At 43.3% G+C, this 18,704-nt stretch overlaps 2 protein-coding genes across 3 annotated transcripts; both read left to right on the forward strand.

Moving 5' to 3' along the window:
• Positions 1–1,894: 1,894 nt before the first annotated feature.
• LOC134873552 (protein NLRC3-like) lies at positions 1,895–9,661 on the forward strand. Of its 2 annotated transcripts, XM_063897252.1 has the most exons (7): positions 1,895–1,913; positions 3,113–3,218; positions 3,534–3,683; positions 4,053–4,157; positions 5,367–5,602; positions 5,785–7,588; positions 9,472–9,661. In XM_063897252.1, exons 3-7 carry the CDS (start codon positions 3,544–3,546, stop codon positions 9,659–9,661), a joined length of 2,475 nt encoding a protein of 824 aa, XP_063753322.1. In that variant the 5' UTR covers positions 1,895–1,913; positions 3,113–3,218; positions 3,534–3,543. The 2 variants fall into 2 exon arrangements, with proteins under 2 accessions (XP_063753322.1, XP_063753323.1); XM_063897253.1 differs by lacking the exon at positions 9,472–9,661 and having other exon boundaries at positions 5,785–7,592.
• Positions 9,662–9,864: 203 nt separating this feature from the next.
• On the forward strand, positions 9,865–15,297 carry LOC134873699 (ribonuclease inhibitor-like). Its single transcript, XM_063897501.1, is given in 8 exon segments — positions 9,865–9,873; positions 10,333–10,422; positions 10,424–10,506; positions 12,030–12,203; positions 13,724–13,897; positions 14,319–14,359; positions 14,516–14,551; positions 14,636–15,297. Coding segments are annotated over 6 exon segments (564 nt in total). The 3' UTR covers positions 14,353–14,359; positions 14,516–14,551; positions 14,636–15,297.
• Positions 15,298–18,704: the final 3,407 nt, after the last annotated feature.

Below are 18,704 nucleotides of genomic sequence, written 5' to 3' on the forward strand. Positions count from 1 at the left end.
ACAAACCTATGAGTGACGTCACGGATACTACTTCCATTATACAGTCTATGGATTTAGCTCAGCTGGTCAAAGAGCCTGTCTCTAGTAAACAGGAGATCCTGGGTTCAAATCTCAGCAGCGCCTTCTTGTTGTTACTCTTCAGAAAAAATGCATTTCAGTTCGACCACTCACTGCAGCAGTATCTAGAATGGCTTCTAATAGTGTGATTGTCTCTGAGCCACTTTTATTTACATCCATGTTCACTAACCTGTTGTGTATTTTGAAAAAGAGCAGGACCTGTAAGAGGTGCTGTGGCCTATAGCTAGTTAAAGAGTATCTCTAGTAAACAGGATATCCTGGGTTCAAATAGCAGCGAGCACAAACCTGACTTTTAATTTATTTGAAAATGCTCAAACACATCCTGTGATGAACTGTTGTTAACACGGTAGCGTAGCAGATAAAGCACCTGCCTCGTAAAACCCGGGTTCAAGTCCCAGCAGTGCCTCACTGAAACTGTACACTTTGTCCTGTGTTTAGTTTAGGCATCTTGCTGTTAAGTTTAAATCCATGATAGAAGAAGAGGGGCTGTGGCTTCATCCTCTGCTGTAAACATGTTTGGCTTTAAAGAAGAAGAAGTGACACCAGTGAAACCGTCTCTTATCTTATTGTTCTGTAACAAATGCAATCCAATAATTCAAGATTCAAGATTCAAGAAGAATTCTTCGCTAAACCACAAAAACCTTGATCCAGTTAATCTTCTTTTACTTCGTTGATGTCCCCCCCCCCCCCCCCCCCCAGATCTCTCATGGTGATCTGATGATTAACAGTCGGCCCTCAGAATGGCTTGTTGTTCAGGATCAATGGTCCTCTGGGGGGGGGATAGGCCTACAGTCCACAGAGGAGAGGAAACCACCACATCTCCATGTTCAACACATCAATAGCCCACAGTTAAGCATGCCATCAATCACTCGGACACTCGGGACCCCGGGGCCCGGCGCTTCAACCTCCTCCATGATGATGAATAAACGATGAATCCTGGGACTATCCATCCTAACCTCAAAGGGCTCCTCAGTACTTCACTTCTTCCTTCCTCAAGTGTTTGCATGAACAATGAGGCAAAATAAGGAGTGTGTGTGTGTGTGTGTGTGTGTGTGTGTGTGTGTGTGTGTGTGTGTGTGTGTGTGTGTGTGTGTGTGTGTGTGTGTGTGTGTGTGTGTGTGTGTGTGTGTGTGTTGCAGAGCAGCACCATCTTCTGGTAGTTAGGCCACAAGACATGAGAGTGATGCAGATCTTATTAAAACCACTTTTACCGTTACAATATTATGTTTTGAACAAATGTATTATCTAACAATCTTTAGCCTTGTAGTATTTCTTTTCAGGTAATATATTTTTATTTAGTAATAATAATACATTACATTTATATAGCACTTTTTCTCAGTACTCAAAGTGGCTTTACAAAAGTACAATCTAAACAACACACAATGATGAAATTAAGCAAATTAGATTAAATGGCTCAACGGAGAGCATTATCAAGTACTGGTGTTGAGGAAGGGGTTTAACAGGGAATTTAATTCTGGAAGTCTTCCCCAGAAAGCTTCCTGTAAATGTAGGCTAATCTTAGCTCGTTAGGGTAACCCAGGTTATTTTTTTACGCTACATTTTACAGAGGTTCCCTGAACGTCTCCTGAGACAGACGTTAGTTTAGTGTCTGTGCACGCGCTCTGTCTCCTCTGCGTTCAGCAGCAGGTGGAGCATATGTTGAGATTTTGAATAAGTTGTTTAAATGTATAATTTATCAATTTGATGTAAATGCACCGAAGAGAGCTAACATGTTCCAGAGTATGAATAGCTGCCTAACTGCAGAGCAGCTGCGGAAACAGGGAAAACTTTGGGGAGAAGCTCTGACGCTGATTGACCAAATTAACGGTTGTCCGGTGAGTTAGCATTGAGTTAGCTTGTTAGCTTGAAGGTTTGTTACTCGACCGATATAAATGTGTTCCTTAAAATGTTAGAAAGTGTTATGAATTGTTGGCATGTTTAAAACAAGTCAGGTTATGAATATGACAATGTTTGCTTATGTATTTTATGTTGTAGAAACAAAACGTGAAAAATGTGTGTCAACTACAGACCTTATTTATTGCTAATTTCCAAAGTCCTATGGAGAAATCGCATTGACTGAGACGAGGGAACCGGAAGTTGTAAAATGCTTACTCACTTCCTTGTTTTAAGACTCGTTCCTGCGACGTCTAGTGCGGCTAAGCTAAGGGTGACTAAGCTAATTGCGGCTAAGCTAAAAGCCTCGCGCTGTGGGCCGCTGTAAACCCGCGAAAGCTAAGCATTGTGAGCTAATCTATACACATTAGAACTTGGTGATGAGCTAATATGCATTTATTTAAATGAGAAATGAAGATGGAAAGAGACCCGTTTGTTCACACCTGTTAATTGAGCTTTTACAGCACTCCGTGGTGGACTACAACTTTGAAACCATTAGAAATAAATTCAAAAAGGTCTGTTCACCTTTCGCTCTACCTATAATTCCAACACTGTTTTGCTAGTCTAAAATTAGTTGTGAAGAAACAATGTTAAGGTAGGGTGACCAGACGTCCTCTTTTGCCCGGACATGTCCTCTTTTTATGTCCTGTCCGGGGGGGTTTTATAAATTCATGAAAACGTCCGGTTTTCACAGTTTTTCATGGGACCATTAAGCGTGTACTTAAATTGAATGGCGCTTTGCACAGAAGTCTACTGTACTTAGACTTCCCCCCCAACAATCGCAAGTGTCCTCTTTTTCGCCACCTCAAATCTGGTCACCCTAGTTAAGGTTGCAACCTGAACATGCATAGGCGCCAATAACAAAAAAGGCCTTTCATATTCTGGGAAAATACAGCAATAAATGCAGCAGGGTTATTAATCCAGAAACAACTATATAATAGGGAACAATTTAATGTCAACTTGCATACTTACACACTTAACCTTCAGTAAGGTTGTGATTGTAGGTCGTTTACTCATACTGGGGTATTTTCACATTGTGGTATTCATATTTTTATTTCAATAACTTTGTTGAGCTTGTTTTTAGCTCTTTTCCTATCTTACTGAACATAGTCCCTGTATGTGTTCCTGTTGAGTTTATAAGGCTGGTTAGGAAACAAGGGGAGGAGCTGCTGACATGTGAGGGTGTGAAAGTGAAAGTATGAAGTCATTCAGCCATGTCACAGCTGACGGAGCAGCAGGACAACAGGGTGAGTGTTACACCAGGATCTGCTTTTTTACACATTCATTGTTTACTGTTCTACTGGATGTCAGAACATAACTACTTTGTTTAAAAATTAGAGTCCAATGAGACTTCTGCAATTGTTGTAAACTTTTGTTTGCTGTTGCTGATTCATCAGAGTTACATAACAGCCACACACGCAGTCAGGATCAAGAGCTGCCTTGACCAAGTTAACCAAGTTTATTACTGTGATCGTTTTAGATTGAAACAAGTGTCTCATTAGTGTGTGTGTGTGTGTGTGTGTGTGTGTGTGTGTGTGTGTGTGTTAATGGTCTACTCTCAGACAAAGAGAGATGGAACAACTAAAGATGAATGATTTTAAAGATGAGGAAGAGGACAAATCTCCAGTCTCCAGCTGTCGGTTTCTGAAGAGTGACCGATCTAAAGAGTCTGCTCTAAACTTCAGTGATGAACCTCGACCCTCAGACAAAAAGTAAGACTCTGTTTTTACTGTAAACTGACCTGAAGAGGATTCAGTTTTTATGTCATCTGATAATCTCATTGTTGTTTAATAATCACAGTAAAGAAACCAAGTAGAGTACAGTAGTGATTGAACTTTTGCTCCTTGGCTTCAGCGATGGTAAATTACCTACTCACACCTGACATGTTGTACTTTATGTTAGGTTCAGCGAATAAAATACAACATGTAAAACATTTCACTCTCCAATGATTTTAAACAGAAACCCACAAGCATGACTCAAAAACAGAAACGCTCTAAACATCTTTAATCAGGTGAACAGACAGAAGTCCAAAGCTGCTCTTTGCATGAACTAATGAAGTTAAACATGTGTTCTTTCCACAGACAGAGAGCAGAGTCTCCAGTCCCCAGCTGTCTGTCTCTGAAGAGTGACTGGTCTAAAGATATACCTATAAGCTTCAGTGATGAACCTGGACCCTCAGACACAGAGTAAGAGTTTCTACTGTACCCTTACCTGCAGAGGATTCAGATTTTACATGATCTAATATATTAAACTGTTCTTTGATAATGTCAGGTGCGCAATATCTCACAGTAAGCGAACATGATTTAAGGATACTTGAACATGCAGTTACATTATTCTAATCAGTGGCATAAAATGGTTTTAAATGGTAAAAATATTGATAAATCTGTGTTTCCCACAGATCTGAAATATAATTGTGGTGGTAGCCACGCACGAGAGAGGGGGCGTGCCATGGTTCCCCGGGCAGATTTTTTTTTTAAATGTTGTTTTTGCTGGTTTTAATGTTTTTTTAGCATTAACAGATATAACAGAGAGAGATCACATGTAGAGTCAAAGCACAGACCCAGATTCTGCCTGGCAACACGAATGAAGTGAGGAGTGAAATTCAGGTCACCTGCGTTTGTGACGCTCTGTTACAAAAACCTGTCAGTGTTGAGATCCTACTCCTGTGGGCTCTGACAGTGTGAGGGAAACCAGAGCTCTACAGAACCTCATATTAAATCAGAGTTTTTAACGAACCTGTACAAACCAGAGGCTGCCTGTGGTACTAAAAATAGAGTCACTGCTGTCCTTATGACTACTTAAGGTATTCTGAGTTGATGCAGCAGCTACAAAAGGGAGGCTATGGCTCAGTGCAATAGTGCGCTGAGCTTCAGATCCCACTGAAGTCAGCATGTCGTTGTGTCCCTGGGAAAGACACTTCACCCCAAATTGGGGATTGTCCATGGTATTGAATGTGACATGTAATGTAAAATGTTAGCCCAGCTTTAATCAAACCGGTCTCATTCAGAAAACATTTTAAATGTTTCTGCTCTCTGTTGGAGACAGACCTGACAAAGATTAAACTCAGGCTTTTTATAAATCAGAATTATTCTGTTGTTTAAGGATCCTTTCCATATGTTTCTATTAATTCACAGCATTAACTCTAAATTGGGTTTATAATGCTATCGTGCAGCAGGTTAATACAGCTGTGTGTGTCTTTGTAGATACAGGGAACATGCTGTGTGCTCCTCTGAGTGATGTCATGAATCCAGACAGGATGCTTTTATAATAGGGGGAAAATATCTACCTAAACAAAGATATATTACATACAGACCTTTTTTAAATGTTGTTGTACCATTGGTGAAAATCAGCTCCATTGAAGTGAAGTGCTATAAAGGATGTGTTCCTCTCCACAGAGTGAAGAGGAGAGGTCCTGTTCCTGTGGAGGAGCAGCTGTCCAGCTGTGCTCTGTGTCAGGACATCCTGAATGATCCAGTCTCTACCAGCTGTGGACACTGGTTCTGCAGACAGTGCATCACCTCATACTGGGAGCAGCGACCTCCATCAGTAAACCCCTCCTGTCCCCAGTGTCGAAAAAGATCCAGAACCAGAGCTGGACTGCAAACAGCTAGTCAGACCAGCACTGTACAAAGTAAGAGGCCGAACACGTGCAGCATTTTATTCAACTTCCTGGTTTATTTGTTTTTGATTAGGTACACTGTTGTAGAGCAAATACCGTAAGCTGGTTATAAAAATACATTTATATTCAGGCTGTTTTATTGTTAGATTCTCAGAAGCATTTTCCTGATTCTCTCATGGTTCTTCTGTCAACAGAGGGTCTGCAGGAGGTTTTAGAGGAACACAGGATCAGTCTGAAGAGGAGATGTGAACGTGTGACTGAAGGAACTGATGAAAGTGAAACCCTCCTCAACAGCATCTTCACTGAGCTCTACATCACACAAGGATGGAGTGAAGAGGTTAATACCCAACATGAGGTGAGGCAGTTGGAGACAGCTTCCAAGAAGGAGAGCCTCCATGACGCTCCAATCAAGTGCCAGGACATCTTTAAAGCCTTACCTGATCAACAGACCCACATCAGAGCAGTCCTGACCAACGGCGTCGCTGGCGTTGGAAAAACCTTCTCAGTGCAGAAGTTCACTCTGGACTGGGCCGAGGGTTTGGAGAACCAAGATGTCAGTCTGGTGATCCCGCTCTCCTTCAGGGAGCTGAACCTGATCAATGCTGAGCAGTACAGTCTTATCAGGCTGCTCCATGTTTTCTATCCAGCCTTAGAGAAGGTCTCAGCAGAGCAGCTGGCTGTCTGTAAAGTGCTGTTCATCTTTGACGGCCTGGATGAAAGCAGACTCTCTCTGGAGTTCAGAAACAGTGAGGTTGTGTCTGATGTCTCACAGCAGTCCTCAGTCAACGTGCTGCTGACAAACCTCATCAGGGGGAAGCTGCTTCCCTCGGCTCTCGTCTGGATCACTTCCAGACCTGCAGCGGCCAATCAGATCCCTCCTGAGTGTGTGGACAGGGTGACAGAAGTACGAGGCTTCACTGACGCCCAGAAGGAGGAGTACTTCAGGAGGAGATCCAGGGATGAAGAACTGTCCAGCAGAATCATCTCTCACATCAAGAGCTCCAGGAGCCTCCACATCATGTGTCTGATCCCAGTCTTCTGCTGGATCACTGCTGCAGTTCTGGACCACATGTTGACCTCAGACCAGAGAGGAGAGCTGCCCAAGACCCTCACTGACATGTACTCACACTTCCTGCTGGTCCAGACAAAGAGGAAGAAGCAGAAGTACCATGAGGGACATGAGACAAGTCCACAGCAGCTGACGGAGGCTGACAGGGAGGTTCTTCTGAAGCTGGGGAGGATGGCCTTTGAACATCTGGAGAAAGGAGACATCATGTTCTACCAAGAAGACCTGCAGCGCTGTGGTCTTGATGTCACCGAGGCCTTGGTGCACTCAGGAGTCTGTACAGAGATCTTCAAAAGAGAGAGTGTGATCTTCCAGAAAACAGTCTACTGCTTTGTTCATCTGAGCGTCCAGGAGTTTCTGGCTGCAGTCTACATGCTGCACTGCTACACCAACAGAGACACAGCGGTACTGAAGGACTTCCTGCCGATAGACTACAACAGCAGTTATAGCAGTGATCAGGATTACCCATCCCTGGATGTCTTCCTGCAGAGAGCCATGGAGAAATCGCTCAGAAGTAAAAATGGCCACCTGGACCTGTTTGTCCGCTTTCTCCACGGCCTCTCTCTGGAGTCCAACCAGAGACTCTTAGGAGGTCTGCTGGGTCACACAGACAACCGTCCTAACATCATCCAGAGAGCCATCAGCAACCTGAAGAAGAGGAGCAGTTCTAAAATCTCTCCTGACAGGAGCATCAACATCTTCCACTGTCTGACAGAGATGAAGGACCACTCAGTACATCAGGAGATCACAGAGTTCCTGAAGTCAGGGAACAGATCAGAGAAGAAGCTCTCTGAGATCCACTGCTCAGCTCTGGCCTATATGCTGCAGATATCGGAGGAGGTTCTGGATGAGTTGTACCTGGAGAAGTACAACGCATCAGATGAGGGACGACAGAGACTGATTCCAGCTGTGAGGAACTGCAGGAAGGCTGTGTAAGTCCAGATGTGATGAACTTTATAAACTGATGTGGATCAGAAGTTTAATTATTCTAATAAACACGATAACATTTCTGCTGTTTAAAAAGAGCAAAAGAAACCCACACTGTTCTTCTTCATTTATAATAATGATGGAATTGAACGGTTGCTCTCTTCATACTCCTTTGAGTGATGGAGGCGACATGTGAAACTCATGAAGGCCTTAGAGGTTTCTCACAGCAGTATTCACTTGGGATGTAACGGTTCACAAACATTTCGGTTCGGTACGTACCTCGGTTTTTAGGTCATGGTTCGGTACGTTTTCGATACAGCAGAAAAAATGATCACAAAACATTTTTTTATTATTTTGGGTTTTTAAAATTATTATTAAACGGTGAAGATTCTCAAATAAATATAAGATAAAATAAACATTAAGTTGCAGCATTTTGAAAATGAACTGTACTGAGCTTCACATCAGCAGCTGGACATTCATTGTATTTTCATATTTCAACACTCACTCGTCCACAATGCTTTCAGAAAGGGCAGATCTGCTGGCACTAACAATGTCTCCTGCTGTGGAGAACACGCTCTCGTTAGGGCAGTGGTTCACAAACTTTTACAGTCTGGCCCCCCTTGGGTAATGGAAATATTTTCGTGCCCCCCCGAACCCGGTTCCGACGTAGATTGGTAGGATTAATTGTTTGTAGTTGTACAAACATTAAATTTTCTCTGCTAATAATAGCAACACACAAAGATCCAACTGTAATGTGTGTGATTATGGATAGAACATAAACAGCTGGAATTCATGTTTTTATTTGTTGTTTTTGTTATTTGTTTAGGGAAAAACTAAACAAACTGGAAACAGAACTAAATGATTTTAAAAAATCATTTAAAATTGCTTTATTTAATATATATCGTGGCTTCTGGGCTGCTAGCACACGTATCATACCTGCAGTAAGTCACTAAGGACATTCACTAAAGTACTGGACTTAAACACAATTCTGAGATACTTGAACGTACTTGAGTATTTCAAGTTTTGTACTTTGTACTTTTACTCCACTACCCCGGCAGATCTGTTTGCACGGGCCTGCAGCATGTCTATGAGCGAGCAGCCCCGCCCTCCCCACACACATACGAGAGAGGTGTCTCTTGTGAAGAGAGCGGAAATAATGATATTGCAAGTTAGAAACGACGACCTGTCTTTGTCCGTCATCCTTGTATGTAACCGCAAAACCAAAATGTCTCCAAGCTCAACTTTAACTGCGGTCGCCATATCGACTGTTCCGCAAACGGACTAAATTCCAACGCACTCCTGACCAGCTCTCATAGTATGCCTCTCGTCCAATGAAAACACTTGGTTGCTCTATGACGTTGAACCCAATGTGAGCAAATTACACTGAACGCAGCGAAAGAACGCAGCACCTGAGATTACTTCCAAAAGTTTTTCACATGCTCATTTTTTTACGTTCAACGTTGTATTCGTGTTAGAGTTTAAAATAAGATCTATATCCTTTCCCACCAATAACAGTTATGTCTTAATGCTGATGTACTGGGAACATCTTGCTGATGGTATTCAGTTGAAAATATTGAAACTTTATTGGTTTGTGTGCGCAATACATTTTCAGATGCTCAGAGAAGCCAAAACATCCTTCATCCATCACATCCAAATATTAATAAACATTTAAATATGAACATCTCTTCTAATGTCAAGTGATTTATTTAATTTCTTTCTTTCGGTAACAGTCTCTGACAGCAGGAGCACAGACATGTGATCAGATCACACTGACAACACATTAAACTCTAATATGATATATTATATTAAAGGGAATAACACATTTCAAATCCTTGAGGTTAATGTCATGATTCCTCCTTTTTAACACATGTTGTATGTTTTATTGCAGACTTTTTAGCTGTGGACTCTCAGAGACTCACTGTGAAGTCGTTGCCTCAGCTCTGAAGTCCGAACCCTCCCATTTGAGATATCTGGACCTGAGTCGGAACAAAAACATGCAGGATTCAGGAGTGAAGCTGCTGAGTTCTGGACTAAAGAGTCCAAACTGCAGACTGCAGACTCTCAGGTCAGTTCACTGACTGCAGTTCATATTGATCTGTTTGTGTTTATGAGATAATGAATTTCCCTGAGAACAAATGCATTTTAATGATCTTTTCCACTTTTTGCTGATGACTGAATATTAATCAGAATAACAGAGAAGCTGAATGTGTGAGGGAGAGGGTTTGAGCTTCCTCAGACTCCCTCTGTGCTCCATGAGTCGCTGAAGATGCTGTCAGTACTGATGAGCTGTGTGAGGGAGAGGGAGGAGCTGTTCATCTGATCAAAGTCAAAGTTCCACATTATCAATGGACTGTTCGTACATCACCTCTGACGTTAAAGCTGTTTAACTCTGATCAGATTGTTGCACCCTTTGCAATGGTTATATGTTTTCATTATTTGAACACTAAATGGCGTAATGGGGCAACAGCATATATAAATGATCTCCCTGGCACAGGTGCAATTGATTGTGAATGGAGAGCAATAGTTTTTTGACCGTGTCTGTGCACACGCTGTTTTCCTTTGAAAGTCAACTATATTGAAACCTAAGAACCTCGTTGTGAATAGATGTACACGCGTCCAACTAGCTAACCCTGTTAAATCAATCCCAGGGTTATATTGAGTATCAATATCACCAAACTGATTATTAACCCTGGAGTTATTTCAAACAGGAACTTTGTTTCTGAACTCACATCATGTGTTCTTTATTCAGACTGGGGGCCTGCAGTCTGACAGAGATCAGCTGCGCTGCTCTGGCCTCAGCTCTGAAGTCCAACCCCTCCCATCTGAGAGAGCTGCACCTGAGTTACAACCCTCTGCAGGATTCAGGAGTGGAGCTGCTGAGAGATCTTCTGGAGAGTCCTCACTGCAGACTGGAGACTCTCAGGTCAGTGAGGGATCTCTGCTGGTTCAGCAGTATGGTATTAAAGAGGGGGGGGGGGGGGGGGGGCAGGGGATGTTCCTCCCAACAGATCAGTGATGGTACCACTGACTGCAGGCTCTCTCATTCCTCCAGAAACTATAGAAGGCCAGCTGAAAATGCAAAGCCACATTTAGTTAGTGATCAGCTCTCTAACAGGCATATGGGGTTTACAGAACAGTGGAAAAGGTGTTCTGTTTTTATGGGATGTCTCTAATGACTGGTACATCATCACATCTGTATTTCATTATACTACCATGAGCAGCTGGTTAGCTTGACTTAGCAAGCAGATGGGAAACAGCTGGCCTGGCTCTGTCTGTTTTGGTTCTTTATTCTTTAATTTTCACACAATTGTTAATTTGAGCAAAGCAAACTTTAAAATATGTAAATTAGGATCACAAGAGAAACAGAGAAGCTAACTCTGCTCCAAAATATGGCTTTGTATCTGTTATGAATAATCTCACCAACATAACATCTAGTAAAAGGTTCTTCTCAAGTTCATGGGTCTCTCACCCAGAGAAGGACTTCTAGCAGCTCTGCATCCACAGTGCAGAGTCAGGGCAGCTCTGCCTCCCACACAGCCTGCCACAGTTTGCCTATGGTCTGTGATTGCGTAATGAAGTGATTCTCCTTTTGGTTGGGGACCAATCTTGGTGCTCCAGCCCCTTTTTGCCAGTTGTGTACCCGACCTACCCTAAAGGCAACCTTAAGAGCTAAGATGAGAGCTAACATGTTAATAGATGTGCTTTAGATGTGCTGGAGAGTGGATTCTGTAACCAGACCAGAGCGATCCATCTGTATCCTGTCTTTATCCTAAGCTCAGCTCACTGGCTTATTGTGCTACGTCATGATAACAGTAAAGCTAGCTATCGCTATCTTTGTGTTGTTATTATGATTCCTTTTTTGCTGATGACTGAATATTAATCAGAATAACAGAGAAGCTGAATGTGTGAGGGAGAGGGTTTGAGCTTCCTCAGACTCCCTCTGTGCTCCATGAGTCGCTGAAGATGCTGTCAGTACTGATGAGCTGTGTGAGGGAGAGGGAGGAGCTGTTCATCTGATCAAAGTCAAAGTTCCACATTATCAATGGACTGTTCGTACATCACCTCTGACGTTAAAGCTGTTTAACTCTGATCAGATTGTTGCACCCTTTGCAATGGTTATATGTTTTCATTATTTGAACACTAAATGGCGTAATGGGGCAACAGCATATATAAATGATCTCCCTGGCACAGGTGCAATTGATTGTGAATGGAGAGCAATAGTTTTTTGACCGTGTCTGTGCACACGCTGTTTTCCTTTGAAAGTCAACTATATTGAAACCTAAGAACCTCGTTGTGAATAGATGTACACACGTCCAACTAGCTAACCCTGTTAAATCAATCCCAGGGTTATATTGAGTATCAATATCACCAAACAGATTATTAACCCTGGAGTTATTTCAAACAGGAACTTTGTTTCTGAACTCACATCATGTGTTCTTTATTCAGACTGGAGAACTGCAGTCTGACAGAGATCAGCTGTGCTGCTCTGGCCTCAGCTCTGAAGTCCAACCCCTCCCATCTGAGAGAGCTGGACCTGAGTTACAACCCTCTGCAGGATTCAGGAGTGGAGCTGCTGAGAGATCTTCTGGAGAGTCCACTCTGCAGACTGGAGACTCTCAGGTCAGTGAGGGATCTCTGCTGGTTCAGCAGTATGGTATTAAAGAGGGGGGGGGGGGGGGGGCAGGGGATGTTCCTCCCAACAGATCAGTGATGGTACCACTGACTGCAGGCTCTCTCATTCCTCCAGAAACTATAGAAGGCCAGCTGAAAATGCAAAGCCACATTTAGTTAGTGATCAGCTCTCTAACAGGCATATAGGGTTTACAGAACAGTGGAAAAGGTGTTCTGTTTTTATGGGATGTCTCTAATGACTGGTACATCATCACATCTGTATTTCATTATACTACCATGAGCAGCTGGTTATCTTGACTTAGCAAGCAGATGGGAAACAGCTGGCCTGGCTCTGTCTGTTTTGGTTCTTTATTCTTTAATTTTCACACAATTGTTAATTTGAGCAAAGCAAACTTTAAAATATGTAAATTAGGATCACAAGAGAAACAGAGAAGCTAACTCTCCTCCAAAATATGGCTTTGTATCCGTTATGAATAATCTCACCAACATAACATCTAGTAAAAGGTTCTCTCAAGTTCATGGGTCTCTCACCCAGAGAAGGACTTCTAGCAGCTCTGCATCCACAGTGCAGAGTCAGGGCAGCTCTGCCTCCCACACAGCCTGCCACAGTTTACCTATGGTCTGTGATTGCGTAATGAAGTGATTCTCCTTTTGGTTGGGGACCAATCTTGGTGCTCCAGCCCCTTTTTGCCAGTTGTGTACCCGACCTACCCTAAAGGCAACCTTAAGAGCTAAGATGAGAGCTAACATGTTAATAGATGTGCTTTAGATGTGCTGGAGAGTGGATTCTGTAACCAGACCAGAGCGATCCATCTGTATCCTGTCTTTATCCTAAGCTCAGCTCACTGGCTTATTGTGCTACGTCATGATAACAGTAAAGCTAGCTATCGCTATCTTTGTGTTGTTATTATGATTCCTTTTTTGCTGATGACTGAATATTAATCAGAATAACAGAGAAGCTGAATGTGTGAGGGAGAGGGTTTGAGCTTCCTCAGACTCCCTCTGTGCTCCATGAGTCGCTGAAGATGCTGTCAGTACTGATGAGCTGTGTGAGGGAGAGGGAGGAGCTGTTCATCTGATCAAAGTCAAAGTTCCACATTATCAATGGACTGTTCGTACATCACCTCTGACGTTAAAGCTGTTTAACTCTGATCAGATTGTTGCACCCTTTGCAATGGTTATATGTTTTCATTATTTGAACACTAAATGGCGTAATGGGGCAACAGCATATATAAATGATCTCCCTGGCACAGGTGCAATTGATTGTGAATGGAGAGCAATAGTTTTTTGACCGTGTCTGTGCACACGCTGTTTTCCTTTGAAAGTAAACTATATTGAAACCTAAGAACCTCGTTGTGAATAGATGTACACGCGTCCAACTAGCTAACCCTGTTAAATCAATCCCAGGGTTATATTGAGTATCAATATCACCAAACTGATTATTAACCCTGGAGTTATTTCAAACAGGAACTTTGTTTCTGAACTCACATCATGTGTTCTTTATTCAGACTGGGGGCCTGCAGTCTGACAGAGATCAGCTGTGCTGCTCTGGCCTCAGCTCTGGAGTACAACCCCTCCCATCTAAGAGAGCTGGACCTGAGTTACAACCCTCTGCAGAATTCAGGAGGGAAGCTGCTGAGAGATCGTCTGGAGAGTCCTCACTGCAGACTGCAGACTCTCAGGTCAGTGAGGGATCTCTGCTGGTTCAGCAGTATGGTATTAAACACAGGGGGGGGGGGGGGGCAGGGGATGTTCCTCCCAACAGATCAGTGATGGTACCACTGACTGCAGGCTCTCTCATTCCTCCAGAAACTATAGAAGGCCAGCTGAAAATGCAAAGCCACATTTAGTTAGTGATCGACTCTCTAACAGGCATATGGGAGTTACAGAACAGTGGAAAAGGTGTTCTGCTTTTATGGGATGTCTCTAGTCTCTAATGACTGGTTATTTCCTGTGAGCTGAGAGCTGAGGCAGTCAGTCATAGTGTTTGCAGAGAAGATATGATGGGATGTAAAGATCAGTCAGGACCCTGAAGCTGACTCAAAGAACTAACACTTCTTTTAAACTGGATCTAAAACTGTGGGACTGTGTTCATCCCTACAGGATCCGAGACGAGACGATCAGAGCCAAGATCTAGAAGAGCTGTGAGTCCTGAAACCAGATCCTCCATCATCCAGATATTAGACTCTGTAATGCAGCTAGTCCTCAGAGGAAAACTACTCTGGTTTCTCTCCTCATCATTCTGGCTGTTTCTCTCCATGTTCTATGATCATGATTATTCTCTCACCTTCTCCTCTCAGGTGACTCAGGAACAGGAAGTGAGGACACACAGAAAGGTGAGAGGTCGTACCGTCTGAAGGTTGTTCGTTGAGGTTTCACCTCAGAATAAATGAAGTTAGTGTGTTTTTCTGGGATTCCAGACAAATCTGCAGCTCAGGTTTGAGTTGTTCTCAGTTCAGCTATTACGGGGCGAGTCTGAGACATACGGAGGAGCGTGGAGGCACTTTGGAAGATAATCAAGAAGGCATCAGCTGATGAGAGACTTCCTGTCAGCTGTCCTCAATATTAAATGAACTAAAACAATCGATTGTACTTTTTCAACGGTAATTCAAATCATACGGTATAAAGTTCATGGTATTTGGTGTAAACCGGTTTACCACCCAGCACTAGGTGTGGTTGTAGTCCGGTGTTGAGAGGGGAGTAGCCGCTGCAGGCAGTCTCTCCTCTCTGGCTAATATGGTTCGCCCTGCTTGGACGGCTGGTGGCCAGACTTCCTCCTCCAGGCCCCGCCCGTTAAAGGAGAGATGATCCTACGGCTTGGAGGCTGTTCCTGATTGGTGCAGGAGGATAATGTGCTGGGAACAAACTGCCAGAGAGACACTCCCATTTCTCCACCAGCAGCCGGCGCTATACCCTCACCTAAAAAACAACCTTTTTTTTTTGCAATCACATCAATTCAAAAATTGACAGAGTACAATTTACACTCTACTCGGTTCTCGAGTAGAAGTACTCAGATCTTGTTCTTGAGTAAAGTACAAGTGTAACCCTTCTGAAAGAAGGTGTGTGTGTGTGTGTGTGTGTGTGTGTGTGTGTGTGTGTGTGTGTGTGTGTGTGTGTGTGTGTGTGTGTGTGTGTGTGTGTGTGTGTGTGTGTGTGTGTGTGTGTGTGTGTGTGTGTGTGTGTGTGTGTGTGTGTGTGTGTGTGTGTGTGTGTGTGTGTGTGTGTGTGTGTGTGTGTGTGTGTGTGTGTGTGTGTGTGTGTGTGTGTGTGTGTGTGTGTGTGTGTGTGTGTGTGTGTGTGTGTGTGTGTGTGGTCTTTATGAGATTGGATGTTGTAACCTCTGAGATGTGTTGTGATGTCTCTAAAATGAAATGCAGGAACAGCTGTGCAGAGAGGGGATTCAGTTTACTGTCTGTTGACGGGCTCTGTGTGCAGGTGAAGAAGTGACCCTGGGTCAGCAGTGGCCCTGCAGTGGACATGCTCTAGATGTCCTGCTGATGTGGGGACACCTCGCACAGGAAAGACCTGTCATGGTTTCTCTGGTCTCCTTCTAAGTACCTCACTGCAGGCTGCTCTCTTCAGGAGGTTTATTATTATTGTGTCACTCGATCGTTAATTAAAGAACACAAAGTGGTTTTGAAAAATATGCATTTCCCATTGGAAAGAAACATCGTTTGCTGTGAAATAGAAGTAAGATCAGCTATGGGAGATTACTGCTTTGGTTTATCATAGATATTTTTTACCTGATGCCTTTATTGGAGCACAGTGTTGAAAGGGGGAGATAGAGGGGGTGGCATCGCCTGAAATGTTCCTCTTGGGAATTGAACCATCATTATTGGCTGGAATTGTGCATATGGGCTGCCAGATCTAACCACTGAGCCGTCCAGCGGTGCGAGTCTCCTACGGTCAGTGAAGTCATACAATGCTGCATGGATTCGCAGTCACTGGATCACATGGCAGACGCTTTTGGAGAAAATATAGATCTACATCATACTCAAAATAAATGATTGTCACAAATATTCTGTATCTATTGATTTATTGCTTTCTGTGCGGCAACAACTTTGGATCCAGGCCGGGAGGCTGGTGCCGAACCACAGTTAAAGGATGGAGTCCAACCAGTTGAAGACCCAGCACCTGGACCCGGCCCCGAGGAGGACCCATTTATTTTATAGCTTTTAAGAATGTAGAGCAGAAATGCTGTCTGAAGAGGTTCTTGATGGATCCACTCGTTACGGGGTAGAATCGACCTATTGGGAAATGAAATACTTACATAACACACTCCTGGCTGTGACCTCTCCGATAGATGTGTGTAGTTGCAGCAATGTCAGAAGTGAAGGAGAGTTGGTCGTCCAGGGTCACACCCAGATTGCTAGTCAGGAAACCACAGAGGTGCCAATGGAAAGATCGGGGGGGTGGGTGTAAAGCTTTTGGCCTTTTTAGGTTGAGCTTTGGGTGGTGTGTGGACATCCACTGAGAGAAGTGTGTGACCACCTGGGTTTCAGACCGGGGAAACCACAGAATCAGTTGAGTATCATCTGCGCGACTGTGGGAGGAGAATCCATGAGAAGTGAATTGCTGTACTAAGGAAAAAAAGGAGGGGCCCGAGGACAGAGCCCCGTGGGACCCCGTTGAGGAGGTTCATCAGAGATTAGCTCTGTTGCCAGTGGGTTCTGCTGGGATCTGAACCCAGGATCTCCTGTTTACTAGAGAGGCATTTTGACCAGCTAAGCAACAGCGCCTGCTTCCACCTTTTCCACTGCCCAGTCGCCTGCACAGCTTCTCAGTGTGCTAAACACATTAGGGTCTTCTCCCCTGGAACTTTACTTTTTATTATATGTTTATTATTTCTTTCGATAAAGTATTTCTTCTTTCACTAAACGAAAATATCTTCTTCCACCACTGAGTAAATCTTTCTAGTTACATTCCACCTCTGGCCAGGACGCAGAAAATAAGTCAAACATTGGAAGCACAATGTGAACACACACACACACACACAGACGTTACCTCTCAGCAGGGAATCGAGGGGGGGGGGCAGTCGATCGTAAGCCAGCGTGCCCACAGAGATGGAGAGCAGCCATGTTTTCCTTGGCATCCCGGCGTGGAACGAGTGGAGAGAAAGAAGCTCCTGTGCTGCCAAGTGGAGGATTGAATATCAGTGTAAAAGTCCAACAGCATCTCACCTCCTCCTCTGGCCTCCAGAGAGCAGACCTGAGGTCAAGCAGTGTGAGGATCAACTCATCGTTTAGTTTAAACTGCTCCAGACCCCGGATCAGTGAGATGAGCTGTCAGAAGGTGAAACCCCTAACTTCTTCAACACTAATTGTCATTTTTACAATCAAAGCCTGAATTATGTTGCGTAATAGCAACTTTAAAAACGAACCACCGTCCCTCCTCTACCTCAGATATTTGCTGAATCACATATTTTTTACCCCTTCATAATCATATCTGTATCATTGGGTGGATGACGACCCTTTCTTATGTTGAGGTTGTTGAGATTCATACCGTCTGGAATTTCTTCTACTTTTAAATCTTTTTTGAGGACCTGTTGAAAAATGACACACTTAAAAACTGTAATTCAACTAAAACAATATTCATCTTTTTGCTTGTTTTGTTTTCATTTCCAGAATATCTAATCCTGAAAGTCTATAGCCGGACAGACATTCAGACACACGGGTAAGTGGTGTGTGTTAGGTGCGCTGTGGTTTTGCTGTTCACTGGTGCACTGGCTCTAAGGCAGCACTAGAGGGCGCCACATGCCAGCAGCTCACACCGATCAGGCCGACTCGGATACAACCATAGACTGTATATATACAGTCTATGGATACAACACGTTTGTACTTCCTTATGAGAACACAAGAGCCTTACAGACGATAGTAAAGGTCATTTCATCATTTATGGATGTTAGCAAATGGTTGTCGGCTTTTATTTAGACGCAAAGTAACATGTGTTTAAAGTAAAACTCCAGAAATAGATCTGTTAAGCTTACTTACTGGAATGGTTTCCCTAAACATTGTAATTTGAACGGGTTTGGAAAGGCAATTCTACCATTAAACTCTTTGAAGATCTACACAACCAATTTTCAGTGTCTTTTACCTTCTCATGACTCCTAGGTGAAAGAAGAATTCAAACACAGAGACAAGTCTGACTGAATTAAAGGTTAAACAACTAAACTATTAAAAGAATTACAAAAGAAACCACTTACAAACTTTCACAACTCATACAGTATGGAGAATCCAGTCATTTGCACATGACTTTAGACTACAACCTTATACTTCCACACAAACCTCTGTGATTGGGTTACCTTTAGCCAAAGCTACGCTAACTGCTTACAGTCTTTTTGCTAAGCCAGCTAACGGCTGCTAACTGTAGCTTCATATTTAACTCAGACATTTGTCCAGTCATTTGCTCACTACTTAACAAACATCACTTTAAACTAAAGCCTTTCTGTTTAAAAAATGCTTTGATTTTGTTGTCGTTAGCACCAGCAAA

Source organism: Eleginops maclovinus, chromosome 12 (assembly GCF_036324505.1).
Source record: "Eleginops maclovinus isolate JMC-PN-2008 ecotype Puerto Natales chromosome 12, JC_Emac_rtc_rv5, whole genome shotgun sequence".
In the NCBI taxonomy this organism is placed as follows: domain Eukaryota; kingdom Metazoa; phylum Chordata; class Actinopteri; order Perciformes; family Eleginopidae; genus Eleginops; species Eleginops maclovinus.